This window comes from Oncorhynchus clarkii, chromosome 22 (assembly GCF_045791955.1).
Source record: "Oncorhynchus clarkii lewisi isolate Uvic-CL-2024 chromosome 22, UVic_Ocla_1.0, whole genome shotgun sequence".
Taxonomy (NCBI): domain Eukaryota; kingdom Metazoa; phylum Chordata; class Actinopteri; order Salmoniformes; family Salmonidae; genus Oncorhynchus; species Oncorhynchus clarkii.
This window is the reverse complement of record NC_092168.1, coordinates 30,790,936-30,806,664: the sequence shown is the minus strand read 5'-3', so window position 1 is coordinate 30,806,664 and position 15,729 is coordinate 30,790,936. Positions and strand designations below refer to the sequence as shown.

At 42.0% G+C, this 15,729-nt stretch overlaps 1 protein-coding gene and 1 long non-coding RNA gene across 6 annotated transcripts in view; both read right to left on the bottom strand.

Moving 5' to 3' along the window:
• Positions 1-9,294, bottom strand: part of LOC139380764 (WD repeat and FYVE domain-containing protein 2-like) — a 34,060-nt gene extending 24,766 nt beyond the window's left edge. For 4 of the 5 annotated variants that reach the window (XR_011628468.1, XM_071123774.1, XM_071123775.1 and 1 more), the window contains exons 1-3: positions 9,012-9,289; positions 6,663-6,730; positions 750-823 (exon numbers count right to left, since the gene is read on the bottom strand). Coding sequence is in view for 4 of the 5 variants with exons in the window: in XM_071123774.1 (XP_070979875.1) it covers positions 750-823; positions 6,663-6,730; positions 9,012-9,148 (279 nt within the window). In the remaining variant the exon portion in view is untranslated. Of the gene's footprint in view, positions 1-749; positions 824-6,662; positions 6,731-9,011 lie in introns of all 5 variants that reach the window. The other variant, XM_071123772.1, reaches the window with a different exon arrangement.
• A 2,037-nt stretch (positions 9,295-11,331) lies between these two features.
• Positions 11,332-15,085, bottom strand: LOC139380284 (uncharacterized). The gene is made up of 2 exons (XR_011628432.1): positions 14,869-15,085; positions 11,332-13,805 (listed from the first exon to the last, which is right to left on the bottom strand). It is a non-coding gene; the product is annotated as an uncharacterized lncRNA (long non-coding RNA).
• Between the last annotated feature and the right edge of the window lie 644 nt (positions 15,086-15,729).

Below are 15,729 nucleotides of genomic sequence, written 5' to 3'. Positions count from 1 at the left end.
TCACTCACTGGTTTTCCCAAGAGAAAGCATAGTATTTCTTTGATATGGGCATACTTTTAGGTCAAAATTACACAATGCTTGAAATTACCTTCTGACTCAAAAGGAAGAGCTTAGGTTTAGCAAAGTATATCCATGTTAGTTTTAGGCTATGAATCCCATAAGGAAACCCAGGTCTACACCTCCTGTAGATAGACATATTTAGTATCCATGTGTTGATTGATCCACCTAACTGCTTAGCCAATCACGCAGAAGATTAGGTTACTCAGAGATGCAACCCCTCTGGCAGTATTGATCAGTGCTGTTGTATGGAGAAGCAAAGACTCAGTGCAAAAGAGCGCGAGAGCAAGAGACAGTAGCTAGCTACTTAGTGACCCGCTAAATGTTAAACATGAAATCATGACTTGAACCAACACAACCAGACCCCAATCTGGCCCTGGGGTACGGGTTTTAGTATGTGTATCAGGCTTGACTGGGGGATAAGGCTGGATGCTTGGTATAAAAGTATGACGCTCAATTTTTTACATTTTTTATTTTACTAGGCAAGTCAGTTAAGAACAAATTCTTATTTTCAATGACAGCCTAGGAACAGTGGGTTAACTGCCTGTTCAGGGGCAGAACGACAGATTTTTACCTTGTCAGTTAGGATATTCGAACTTGCAACCTTTCGGTTACTAGTCCAACGCTCTAACCACTAGGCTACCCTGCCGCCCCAATCATGAGTATCTTAGAGAACAGAAAAAGTCACTTACGGAGATGGTTCCATTCTCCATCCCCATAGACAGCCTCCTGGTCTCTGGGTTAAAGGACATACAGGAGCAGGAATCTAGGAAGAGAAAGGAACTAAACTAAGAAAACGCCCATACAAGTGTGGGGTGTCTCCACTCTCCAGTGCCATGTGCATTGAGGGGGAAATCACTGACTGGGCTGGTGACTACATGATGGAATTTCAGTGATTGCACAACATGCAGAAAGAAAAAACAAGTAGGGAACATGTCAAAATGAAGATGATTACTTGCAGTACACTTTAGGAAATGGAACTGAAGAGGGTGGTGACTTCCTGAATAACTTAAGACAGACTTTCCAGACAGGCACATGCATAGGCTTATCTCTAGGAATCCCAATTTGGAATGCATTTAAAACTTAAGCCTGCCAGGCACAATGCACCAATTAGTCATTTAAGGCCCAGTGCAGTCAGGTGATTTTCCTGTGTTTTATACATTTCCACACTATGGAGGTTGGAATAGCTTAATACTGTGAAATTGTGAACAATATGATAATGGACAATTAGTGTAAGAGCTGTTTGAAATGTTAGCCTGTTTTGGTGAGATGGAGTTTAGGCGAGATGGAGTTTAGGCCTAGCTGGTGACTAGAGCTAGGACAATAAACCAAAAATTATTGACAACGTCCAAACTAGAAACTTCAGAAAGTATTCAGACCCCTTAACTTTCTACATTGTTAGGCTTACTCTCGAAAGTATAAAAATAAAAAAAATCCTCAACAATCTAACCCTAATGACAAAGCGAAAACAGGTTTGTAGAAATGTTTTGCAAATGTGTATTACAAATGTAAAAAACAAATACCTTATTTACATAAGTATTCAGAACCTTTGCTATGTGACGCGTAATTGAGCTCAGGTGCATTCTGCTTCCATATATCACTCTTGAGATGTTTCTACAACTGGATTGGAGTCAACCTGTGGTAAATTCAATTGAATGGACATGATTTGGAAAAGCACACACACCTGTCTATATAAGGTCCCACAGTTCACAGTGCATGTCAGAGCAAACACCAAGCCATGAATGAGGTCGAAGTAATTGTCCGTAGAGCTCCGAGACAGGATTGTGTCGAGGCACAGATCTGGGGAAGGGTACCAAAACATTTCTGCAGCATTGAAGGTCCCCAAGAACAGTGGCCTCCATTACTAAATGGAAGAAGATCGGGGGAGAAGGGCCTTGGTCAGGGAGGTGACCAAGAATCTGTGGAGGTGGGAGAACCTTCCATCCCTACGGTGAAGTATGGTGATGGCAGCATCATGCTGTGGGGATGTTTTTCAGCGGCAGGGAATGGGAGACTAGTCAGGATCGAGGGAAAGATGAACAGAGCAAAGTAGAGATCCTTGAATAAAACCTGCTTCAGAGTGCTCAAGACCTCAAGACTGGGGTGAAGGTTCATCTTCCAACAGGACAATGACCCTAAGCACACTGTCAAGATAATGCAGGAGTGGCTTCAGGACATTTCTCTGAATGTCCTTGAGTGGCCCAGCCAGAGCCCGGACTCGAACCCGATCAAACGTCTCTGGAGAGACCTGAAAATAGCTGTGCAGTGACGCTCCCCATCCAATCTGACAGAGCTTGAGAGGATCTGCAGAGAAGAATGAGCGAAACTCCCCAAATACAGGTGTGCCAAGCTTGTTACGTCATACCCAAGAAGACTCAAGGCTGTAATCACTGCCAAAGGTGCTTCAACAAAGTACTGAGTAAATGGTCTGAATACTTATGTAAATGTCATTTCAGTTTAGATGCAACATTTTTTTAAATATTTTTTGCTTTGTCATTATTAGGTATTGTATGTAGTTGATGACGGGGAAAAAACAATGTAATACATTTTAGAATAAGGATGTAACGTAACAAAATGTGGAAAAAGTCAAGGGGTCTGAATACTTTCCAAATGCACTGTATCATGGACATTTTGCTGATATTGTTCATTATGATACATAACCTACAGGGCCCTACTACAGATATGTGAAGCTCGAAATGAAAGAAGTTTGCTAATATGGGTGATTGTTAATGGGACAATTGATAGCTACATCATTCAATGCAGTAGTTAAGGGTAATATAAAAAATGTTTAAAAATTAATGTTGCACATGGTATAAACTTATTGTTAAATGTATCAGTGATATTCAGTCAATTTAACTTGATATGGATTTTTGTCCATATCGCCCAGTTCTACTGGTGACATCCCCAGGCAGTACATTAGTTAATAGACAATAAGAGTGTTCCAAACCTCTGTCAATAACAGCTAGTTTTGTTCTGCCCACACTGACCACTCCCAGACAGCCCACTCCCAGACAGCCCACTCCCAGACAGCCCACTCCCAGACAGCCCACTCCCAGACAGCCCAGCAACATTTTTTGGATGAGAAGCTGTATTTTGACTATTTTAATTGAATTAAGGTACTTAATTGTTACTCAGAATTTATTATTTTAAAAATATTTTTTAACCCCTTTTTTCCCCAATTTCGTGGTATCCAATTGTTAGTAATTACTATCTTGTCTCGTCGCAATGGACCTCCCGGTCGCGGCCGCCTGTGACAGAGCCTGGGCGCGAACCCAGAGTCTCTGGTGGCGCAGCTAGCTAGCGCTGATAGAGATACAAATGGCTGCAATTGGACCTTTAAAACATTGGGTCAAACTGAAATATAGACTAAATGGTTGTTTAACTCATTCAAACTGGAACAGACGTTAAAACCACACAGGCAGAAGAGCTGTTGACAAAATGAGGCCAATGGAATAGCTAGGTGCCTAACTCAGTTATAAGCATTTTGCTAAACCAGCAATAACATCTGCAAAATATGTGTACGCGACCAATCATTTTTTATAAGTAGGGCAAATCCATGCCAGAGTAACCCTAAGATATTTTGGTATCTCAGATTGTTCTAGCAATTATCACAAACTTCACTGGTAGGAAGTATGATTAAGATGGTTTTTACATTTGTAGCACAAACAATTTTTGAGAAAATCGTGATAAAAGTGGCCATAGAGTACCACAGTACGAGTCATAATACTCATAACCTGGGAACGGTTCCAATTGTTTTTCCACCACTCATTTTTCCCCAGAGGATTTATTTAATGTTTTTCTATTTTAGGTCCTATTTAGACCAATACATGCCTACTGTAAAACTCTATGATCCGTGATTGGTTCATGATACCGACAACATCCTGGTGTCATTATACTCCTTATAGTGTGCTCTGAAATTTGACGGTCTAGATTCTGAAATACATATTTTCACATTAATTTCCTGAACATTAAAAATAATGTAAATATCTCAACTACCCTTTTTGATTTGGCTTATTTTCTGACAAATGGTTTGGAACAATATACTGTAGTGGGAATTTAAATGTTCGTGCTTTTCTTACAACTAATATTGTTGTTCTATTCATGTGCTGTTCTCTAAACCAATTTCTGTGTTCATGCAAGTGGCTGAGTTTTACAAATCCTCACTTATCAGTAGCTGCAATTTGCCAGTACGCCCAGACGTTTTGAGAACAAACTAACGATATCTCAGTTTTAAGTTCTCAGCTTAGAGAGAAGCCTTGTGAGGTGTTGATAGGTCACATGAATGAAACAAAATGGTAATGATTAATGAATTATGCAAATATAACTTGTCTGTGTATAGCCGTATATCAGACAACTGCTGGGTCTACCCAAGGAGGAGCTCCTGATTGACATGTGTACTTTGGTGCATTGAGTTGGTTGGAACCTCTCCTGCGCACTGACAATGAACAATGACTCATTCAAGATTGAAATTGAGAATTAGCAGAGAGCCCACTCTGGAAATGTTATACTTTTATTGTATATTGTTCCAAACAATACATCTTAAAATTAACTAAATCACAAAGGGTACTTTTGAGATATTCATGTTATGTTTAATAAATTAATGTGAAGATGAATTTCGAAATCTAGACTAGAGGTCGATCGATTATGATTTTTCAACGCCAATACCGATTATTGGAGGACCAAAAAAAGCCGATACCGATTAAATCAGACGATTTTTAAAATGTGTAATAATGACAATTACAACAATACTGAATTACCACTTATTTTAACTTAATATAATATATCAATAAATTCAATTTAGCCTCAAATAAATAATAAAAACAAAGTGGAGAAGAAAGTAAAAGTGCAATATGTGCCATGTAAGAAAGCTAATGTTTCAGTTCCTTGCTCAGAACATGAGAACATATGAAAGTCTTCAATATTCCCAGGTAAGACGTTTTAGGTTGTAGTTATTATAGGACTATTTCCCTCTATACCATTTGTATTTCATTAACCTTGACTATTGGATGTTCTTATAGGCACTTTAGTATTGCCAGTGTAACAGTATAGCTTCCTTCCTTCTCCTCGCTCCTACCTGGTCTCGAACCAGGAACACAACAACAGCCACCCTGGAAGCAGCGTTACCCATGCAGAGCAAGGGGAACAACCACTCCAAGTCTCAGAGCGAGTGACGTTTGAAACACTATTAGCGCGCACCCTGCTAAGTAGCTAGAAATTTCACATCGGTTACACCAGCCTAATCTCGGGAGTTGATAGGCTTGAAGTCATAAACAGCTGCTGGCAAACGCACGAAAGTGCTGTTTGAATGAATGCTTACAAGCCTGCTGGTGCCTACCATTGCTCAGTCAGACTGCTCTATCAAATCATAGACTTAGTTATAACATGATAACACACAGAAATACGAGCCTTAGGTCATTAATATGGCCGAATCCGGAAACTATCATCTCGAAAACAAGACGTTTATTCTTTCAGTGAAATACGGAACCGTTCCGTATTTTATCTAACGGGTGGCATCCATAAGTCTAAATATTCCTGTTACATTGCACAACCTTCAATGTTATGTCATAATTATGTAAAATTCTGGCAAATTAGGCGGCCCAAACTGTTGCATATACACTGACCTCTGCGTGCAATGAACGCAAGAGAAATGACAATTTCCCCTGGTTAATATTGCCTGCTAACCTGGATTTATTTTAGCTAAATATGCAGGTTTAAAAATATATACTTCTGTGTATTGATTTTAAGAAAGGCATTGATGTTTATGGTTAGGTACACATTGGAGCAATGATACGTACCGCATCGATTATATGCAACGCAGGACACGCTAGATAAACTAGTAATATCAGATAAACTAGTAATATCATCAACCATGTGTAATTAGTGATTAAGATTGATTGATTGTTTTTTATAAGATAAGTTTAATGCCAGCTAGCAACTTACCTTGGCTTACTGCATTCGCGGAACAGGCAGTCTCCTCGTGGAGTGCAATGTAATCAGGTGGTTAGAGCATTGGACTAGTTAACTGTAAGGTTGCAAGATTGTCAGCTCGGGGGATTCAAGGTAAAAAATTTGTTCTGCTCCTGAACGAGGCAGTTAACCCACCGTTCCTAGGCCATCATTGCAAATAAGAATGTGTTCTTAACTGATTTGCCTAGTTAAATAAAGATTAAATAAAGGTGTAAAAAATAAAATAATAATAATCATTTAAAATCGGCCAAATTGGTGTCCAAAAATACAGATTTATGATTGTTATGAAAACTTGAAATCGGCCCTAATTAATAGGCCATTCCGATTAATCGGTCGACCTCTAATCTAGACATACTCCATGTGTTAGAGCACATTATAAAGGAGTATAACGACAAAGATGTTGTACGGATCATAAAGTCTTACAGGAGGCATGTATAGGTCAAAATAGGACCTAAAATGGCAAAATATCATGATTTTCCCAAAAAATTGTTTGGGATACAAATGTAAAAAACATATTAAACATTCTTCCTCCCAATGAAGTTCTAAGATGAGAATTGCCAGAACAATCAGAGATACCAAACATTTCCACTCCTGCCGTCGTGGAATCGCCCAGTAAGACATGAGAGGTGATGACTCACCTGGCATTGTGTGGTAAATGCTGGGCCAGTACTGGCCACTGTCTCTCTTCAGCCATATCCGGATCGTCCTGCGGGTCACATAAAGCCATTCTGGTTATGTATTGGTCGCGACTATCAAACTGCCGTAGGCACCACCATGTCAGAGGTATTGACTAAAATACAGTTGCATATAATAAACTCAGCAAAAAAGGAAACTTTCCTTTTTCAGGTCCCTGCTTTCAAAGATAATTTGTAAAAATCCAAATAACTTCACAGATCTTCATTGTAAAGGGTTTAAACACTGTTTCCCATGCTTGTTCAATGGACCATACAAATTCATGAACATGCACCTGTGGAACAGTCATTAAGACACTAACAGCTTACAGACAGTAAGCAATTAAGGTCACAGTTAGGGCACTAAAGAGGCATTTCAACTGACTCTGAAAAACACCAAAACTAAGATGCCCAGGGTCCCTGCTCATCTGCGTGAACATGCAGCAAGGAGGCATGAGGACTGCAGATGTGGCCTGGGCAATAAATGGCAATGTCCATACTTTGAGACACAAAAGACAGCGCAACAGGGAGACAGGACAGACAGCTGATCGGGACAGGTACAGGGTGGCAACAACAACTGCCCGAGTTAGACCAGGAATGCACAATCCCTCAATCAGTGCTCAGACTGTCCGCAATAGGCTGAGAGAGGCTGGACTGAGGGGCTTGTAGGCCTGTTGTAAAGGCAGGTCCTCACCAGACATCACCGGCAACAACGTCGCCTATGGGCACAAACCCACCGTCACTGGACCAGACAGAGCTGGCAAAAAGTGCTCTTCACTGATGAGTTGCGGTTTTGTCTCACCTGGGGTGATGGTTGGATTCGAGTTTATCGTCGAAGGAATGAGCGTGGAGAATCCATCATGGTCTGGGGCGGTGTGTCACTGAGTCATCAGACTGAGCTCGTTGTCATTGCAGGCAATCTCAATGCTGTGCGTTGCAGGGAAGACATCCTCCTCCCTAATGTGATACCCTTCCTCCAGGCTCATCCTGACATTACCCTCCAGCATGACAATGCCACCAGCCATACTGCTCGTTCTGAGCGTGATTTCCCGCAAGACAGGAATGTCAGTGTTCTGCCATGGCCAGCGATGAGCCCGGATCTCAATCCCATTGAGCACGTCTGGGAGCTGTTGGATCGGAGGGTGAAGGTGAGGGCTATTCCCCCCAGAATTGTCCAGGAACTTGCAGGTGCCTTGGTGGAAGAGTGGGGTAACATCTCAAAGCAAGAACTGGCAAATCTGGTGCAGTCCATGAGGAGATGCACTGCAGTACTTAATGCAGCTGGTGGCCACACCAGATACTAACTGTTACGTTTGATTTTGACCCCCCCCCTCCCCCCTCCCCCTTTGTTCAGGGACACATTCTATTTCTGTCAGTCACATACCTTTGGAACTTGTTCAGTTCCATGTCTCAGTTGTTGAATCTTGTTATGTTCCTACAAATATATACATGTTAAGTTTGCTGAAAATAAACACAATTGACAGTAAGAGGTCGTTTCATTTTTTGCTGAGTTTCAATCTCTGCGTCTTTTAGTTAAGAAAACTATTTTCAAGCCACTTCGTTACCGAAGTGACTTTTTCATAACAGGTTATGAGAACTTATGCAGCAGGTTAGAAGAGAGCGGAGGAACGCTCAACTCCGTTCGCTTATATCGAGGCGGAGTTGACTATCGATAACTGGTCGCGCGATTTGCTAGGAACAACATTGAGTCACCACCTGTCGATACTTTTAAAAATGTCAAATCTGAAAAGTATTGTACCTATGCTTGTCCTGTACTACTGTGGGGTTCATACTTTTAGAGAATAAAACCACCGACCTTTTCCTCATAAGTCGGTGGATATATTTGAAAAAAAGTAATGACAAGTAATAATTTCAGAACCCCGCGGAAAGACCGCAATTGTAGGTACTGGCAGGCCTAACAGTTAACAGAATTTACATTTTTACAAGCATTGACTGATGGTGACGCATTGTTATTGCTAGCAAATGGCGCAACCAGTTATCAATACTCAACTCCGTCTCGAAGTAAGAACGGAGTTGCGCGTTCCTCAGTTAGGATACCGAGGTTATAGTTTGGTTTAGGGCTAGAGAAAATGCTCTCCTAACCTGCTACAAAAATGACTTCGTATCTTAGTAGCGTGAAAAGATGGTAATTTGTCTCCGTTTTAACGCCGACCATGATGACGGTAACGAGTAGCGATAGGGAGCTTATAGTGCCAGTACATGTTTGCGTTGCTATAAATAGTGCACAATCTGTAATATTATATTTGACCTACTGTGGTCACATATTTGACATGGTCTCAAACAGTATCATCCTACCTGTCCTCTGAGACGCTGATCACCCCGTCCTCCTTTGGAATTATGACCGCTGTGTTCACAACATCTTGGGAAGCTTCGATTTTGTTGAGCAGAACAGGAGTCCGAGTCTGCGGTTTGGGTTGTATTTCTGCCGCCATTCCGGAGGTATAGGCCTAGCTGCTTTGCTGGTTTTGGCTATCCGTAACATAACGCCCTAGTCGAGCCGCAAAAGTGTTTTCTAGCAGCACTTTGAACACAGCATACCGTGTGTTGTGACAGCCAAAGACGCTGCAAGTCAGGTGACCACGGAGTTCTTCTTTGGGATTGGTTGGCAGATTGAATCCAACGTTAAGGTGCAAACACCGCCACCTACTGTACTGGAGTGTAAGCCCAGTCATGGCCAACCGACATTAAATTATGTTCATTATTCCTCTTACTCTAAGTGAAAGAGCCCTAGACACCACCTCTTCCTTTGCTGACCAGTGCAAGCAATACAATTGCCTCCCCTTAATACTAGCATCCCACTCCCTTTGCCAAAGATTGAGCCCTTTTCCCCGGATCAAGGACTTGACATCCAGCGACCAAGCGGGACCCGAATATCTACCCCTCTCCTCACAGCACTCTTAGCTAGAATGTCAGTAGAATGGCCTTACTGAAGAGCTCAGTGGCACAGTCATAAGATGCCACCTTTCCAACAAGTCAGTTTCTGCCCTCCTAGAGCTGCCCCGGTGAACTGTAAGTGCTGTTATTGTGATGTAGAAACAATTAGGAGCAACACAAAGTTGTAGGCCACACAAGCTCACAAAACGGGACCGCCAAGTGCTGAAGCATGTAAAAATCATCTGTCCTCTGGAAACAATGTCAGCACAAGAACTGTTCATCGAGAGCTTCATGAAATGGGTTTCCATGGTCAAGCAGACGAACACAAGCCTAAGATCACCATGCGCAATGCCAAGCATCGGCTGGAGTGGTACAAAGCTTGCCACCCTTGGACTCTGAAGCAGTGGAAACGTTCTCTGGAGTGATGAATCATGCTTCACCATCTGGCAGTCTGACGGATTAATCTGGGTTTGGTGGAGAAGGAATAATGTTTTGGGGCTGTTTTTCATGGTTTGGGCTAGGCCTCTTAATTCCAGTGAAGGTAAATCTTAACACTACAACATACAAATGACATTCTAGACAATTCTTTGCCTCCAACTTTGTTGCAACAGTTTGGGGAAGACCCTTTCCTGTTTCAGCATGACAATGCCCCGTGCACAAAGTGAGGTCCATACTTGTCGATATCTGTGTGGAAAAACTTGACTGGCCTACACAGAACCCTGACCTCAACCCCATAGAACACCTTTGGGATGAATTGGAACGCCGACTGAGTCAGGCCTAAATCGCCCAACATCAATGCCTGACCTCACTAACGCTCGTGGCAGAATGGAAGCAAGCCCCCGCAGCAATGTTCCAATATCTATTGGAAAGCTTTCCCAGAAGAATGAAGATTGCTTCTATAACAAAAGGGGTACCAACTCCATATTATTGAAAATATGTTCGATGAGCAGGTGTCCACATATACCTTTGGTCATGTGGTGTCTCTCCACCCAGTCTCACATCCTCACCCCATTCTCTCCTGCCCTCAATCATGTCCAAATTACACTTGGTTTCGGAAACAGCCAGAGGAATGTTCCCCAATGCAATTGCCAGCCGCCTCTCTCTCCCCCAGTTCATATTCTACCACCTTCTGCCCGATTGTCCACCCGTACACCCTCTGCTTACCCACTCCTCACACCCAGCATTCCCCCAGTTATCTTGACTGCAGGATGTCCTTCTGAACTCCCTTTCAACCTCACCCAGTACACTAATGCAAGTTTGTCACATCTTTTACTCAGTGGCAGTTCCCCACTATCTACCTGCACTGCCTCAACAGGTGTCGTCCTGAATGCACCCACACACAATCTCATAGCCCTTGACTGTATGCTATCCAGGAGCTGTAGTAGCGTTATGACTGCCGATTGATATGCAAAGCACCCATAATCCAAAGATTACCTGATCAATGCCTGGTACATATACAACCGTGTTTGTCTATCCGACCCCTAATCATATCCTGCCACTGCCCTCATGAGGTTCAGCACCTTCCTACACTTAATTTCAATATGCTCAACATGTCTCTTCCACGTTTGCCTCTCATCAGACCACATAGCTGAATACTTAAACTCAGACACCCTAAATAGACATGCCCAAAAGTAACTGCTATTCATGTGTACATGATACGGACATGCAAAAACTTGGAATATTTGGTAAGACGACATCTGGGAGATTATGAGGAAATGATCAGAAGATAGGAGTTACATAGTTCAGAATACATAATAACCGTTGAATTTTTTAAATTTTGAAAGTCATCTTTCATTGACAAGCTATAAAGAGAATTATTGATGACTAGAGCTGGAAACACAGATGGCTTCCACAACATGTGAACAATATCATAAAAAAATGGGATTGATAACAACTAGAAATTGGCAGATGTTTAAGTAAGTGATGTCAGGTGTCGTCACGGGACGTTTCCAAGTGTCCCTAGAACTTTCCAAAGTGGCATATGTCTGTAAATTAGATAATTAAAGTGCCATTACATATTTGTAATCCCTAAATGTCATTTGTTCAGTATAAAAACACAATTTCTAACATATCAGCCTCACTAAAACGTGGTGGTGTTATGGGGTATCCAGGGTACATTCAAATGTCTTTTCAACCTCTCCAAAGTGTTCGAATGTGGTAATTGCACTGTTTTTGCACACTGGATGTGGCTAAAAGTTTTGTTCACCATAAAAAAAAAAATACAACACCAACCTCTCTCAAACATTGTGGTGGTGTCGGGGGACATACAGGTGATATTCAAGTGTTCTTTCAACCTCTCCAAAGTGCCTGAACGTTTAGCCTAGGCATGTCCAATGTATTGGTCCCACATACAAATTAACTGTTTACAAAAACAATATAAAAGCAACAGAGATACAATACATTAAAACATTTATAGAAATGTCTCAAACACAAACTTAGTTACACACGTGCCCTACACTAAACGTGTGCAAAATTAGAAATAAGCTGAACAATTTGCAAATGGCATTCGTGTTCATATTACATCCCAGGTGTAGATGATTAGATTTCACTTTCACCATAGCTTGTACGTGTCATGATAAGTCTTTGAAGCAGTCTCTCTGCCAGGAAACAAAAAGCGATCTGGCATTTCGGACAGAAGATCTGGCATTTCACAATTTTTTGTCCCCTGTGTTTTGTGCAATGCTTACAGTTCTTTCTTTTGTCATGTGTGTTGGATAGTGGCACTCACCTTGAGTGGGGGGGGGGGGGTCTTGTGATGGTTGTGAGGTTGCTTTGGGCCCCCAATTCAGCCATTTCCAACACCAGCTGCTCTCGGAAGGCCAACTGTGAGAGGGGTTTGACTTTTTTGCTTTGGCTATCTGCTTGTGCAGAATGAAAGCATTTACTGTAGAAATGTCCACAAAGTGGTAAAAAAAAAGGTCTTATACCACATCCTTTTCTAGTGGAGGACCTGGTGGTAGCCTATCAGAGCAACAGATAGGTTGACACCCTCCATGCTGGAATTGTAGTCATTCACAGAAACAGGGGCATTCTTCCTCACCCATGCCCCGTTATTGAATGCCTTATGCTGTGTGGGGAGCTTGGTTACTTCCCTAGTGTCCTTCCATTTCACAAAAAGCAGCTTGTTAGTCCTGATCCAACGTGCGGTCCCCTTCTCTACTGTCTTTGCCATGTCGTTTACCTTGGTCTTGGGGAAACCTATTCTGTTAGGACAAATGGTGCCACAAGCCCCCATTTTCTTTTTGAAGAGGTCTATGAAAAGCATGGGACGAAATAAAAATTGTCCACAAAGAGCTTGTACCCACTGCCAAGTAAGGGGAAGTCCATCAGCTGCATGACAGAGTCATAACTAAGGCCCTTCCCAGTGGGTGTGATCACCTTGCCTTCATAGATGAAAAGTTCCACGTGTAGGCATAGGCTGAATCGGCTAGCACAAAGAGCTTGTAGCCCCATTTGGTCTGCTTATTTTTCATATATTGCTTCAAGACAATTCAAGCCTTTGAGGCAACCATGCGCTCATCTATAGATTAATTTTGAGCAGGCTGGAAGTACGTTTTGCATGCCCACCATGACTCTTGCAATACAATCATACCCTGCAGTGCCCTTCTTCTGGTCATTCTCCTGATCCTTTTGTGGATCACTCATGTGAAGAGTACGGTTGATGGCCAAGAATCGGTTTTCACTAATGATGGAGGTGGGGAACTCAAACCGATAGTGGGGACTTGCTCCAGTTGTCAACTAGTCTTGATACCTTTACCAGTCCCATGTAAATCACCAAGGAAATGTAGTTGAGCATGACAACCATGGTGACAGGTTTCTAGGACATCTTCCTTCCCCCCTGCTGCAACTGTGGGCCTTCCGGTATTTTGGGTTTAAACATAAATTGTTCTGGCTCCTCATCATCCTCAAGGACCGTATGCCACCGGTCCTCAGTTTCTTCTCCCTCTGTTGTGCTGCTTCCACTGCCTCTCCTTTGTTGAGGCCTAGATCTCCTCCCTGCCCTGCACCTCCAGATGAACTTGCAGTGGGAAGTGGTGTCAGGGCCTGCAGTGGGGGGGTTGAAGAGGAGTGGGGTCTTTGTCGAGTGGTGGTTGTAGAACCATCAGACGGGTGATTGACATTGCAGTGGGGGGTGAAGACCTTGACTGGTGGCAGCACTTGCTGGGGAGGGGTCTCTCCCTAACGTCATCATCCAAATCCTCTGCATCCTCCACTCTGTGGTGAATCAAATAATGGAATATTGTTGTAAGTCACAGAATTATAGCTAACTAAATATACAAAATGACATTACTGTAAAGTAAAAACACCAAGCATAAACTTCACCTGTACAGTGACTCACATAGAAGGTGAAGGAAACACAATGCAAACAGTAACACTTTGGAGACAAAGGCAGAGGTGAGAACCACAAATAAACAATGGCCATGAGAGAGTAGTGGCCTCTACAAAGTTACAATAATGGAACTTAGAACAGGAAACAGTGAAGTAATATGAAACATAGCCAATAACTACTTTGGAATTATATAACATTAAAATGACTTGTTACATAGGCTTATGTAAACTAAATCCAAAGCACAGAAAGCAGACAACTTATAAAAAACTAAATACATATAGTAAATTAGCTATATAACGTCATTAAAATAAGTGTGGATCGACACTTTTATTAGAAAGCAATCTTCGTCGGCCGAGTCGAAATCCTCATTGTCCAAATCGCTCCCCTGATCCGAGTCCGACTCTAGGTTTTTATTCAAAACTTATGTCGGTATACTTATTCATAGCTGCCTTCTTTTAAGGTTCCTGTTCAATATTCTTAGTTTTTAACTTCTCCCATTTGAGAAGCCATCTTTCATGCTAAAGCAATTCAATTAAAGAGATTACATATGTTTACAACGTAAACAATGTATGTCAATGTAGCGTGCTCAGTGCGTCTCGTCTCTGAGACAGGTAGTGTAACAGTGTAAGTTTTTCACATCCGTTACAGTAGCAATAGTTCGCATTACGAATAAAGGTTCTAAGCCTTGCTTTTTCCCACCCAGGTCAACTATATATCCCTGGAAAGCTCATCTCATTGGCTACAAGACTGTCAATGTGCCATAGTAGCCAATCCCCTGTGTAATGGATACCTACAGCGCGTAAGGAGACATCATCTTTTTGATGCGCATTAAGTCATACATAATCAGATAACATTGGCAATAGCCTAGATTTGTTCCTACCAACCTAAGGATTAATTTGATACCCCCCGTGTAGCTATAGCTGAAACACAGAGCAAATCGAAGCTTACCTTGCAAGATGTTTGCTGTTTGGTGAAAATGTTGTGTAAAATAAACATTTTGATTCTCGGGGCTGGTGATCAAGGTCACAGGCAGACAAATAAGATATCCTCATGATCTGTGGAGTCCCGGCTTTCAGTGTGTATCAACGTATTTCGTGTTTATTTCGTTTGTTCTTCACAACGCTAACCTGAATGTAGTTAGCAACCATCTTGAAACGAGGTCATTGGTTCGGCCTGCCTTTATACAGTTGTATGCCCATATATGGTAGTAAGTCACACCAAAGATTTGAAAGCACCGATCAATAGCCAAGATACTCAGCTTTCCGCAGACACCCTGCTTTTGCAGATAGGGGTTACCGTTCTCATACCAGACTGAATTGAATAAAACAAATACAATCAAATAAGGTATTTTATATTTAAGAGGTTAAAACCTTCCTTACATTTAAGAGGTTAAAACCTTCCTCCTAGAATACACCATAAAGCAAGACTTGGCCACAGACATCCTAAACCCGCTTATCAGAGCCCAATCTTCCACAACTACCACAGCTTCTTGCATCTTCCTCATTGCATACTTCCCTTCCCACCTCTCTCCCATATATCCCCATCATGACATTTAAGGCCAAACCCACTCCCTGTTCCACCTCCTTAAATATGTAATATATCATCAGGGAGAACATAATCAGACTAACCACACTTCCCTGAGGAGTAACGTTGTCCACTTCAAACCCCATTGACAATTCTGACCCCACCCTCACCAGTATGACTAGATCAAACAGGATTTCCATGATCCAGTTATACAGACAACCCTTAGTGCCCAATGCACTCAACTTGATCAACAATCCTTCCCTCCACATGGTATAGTAAGCTTTC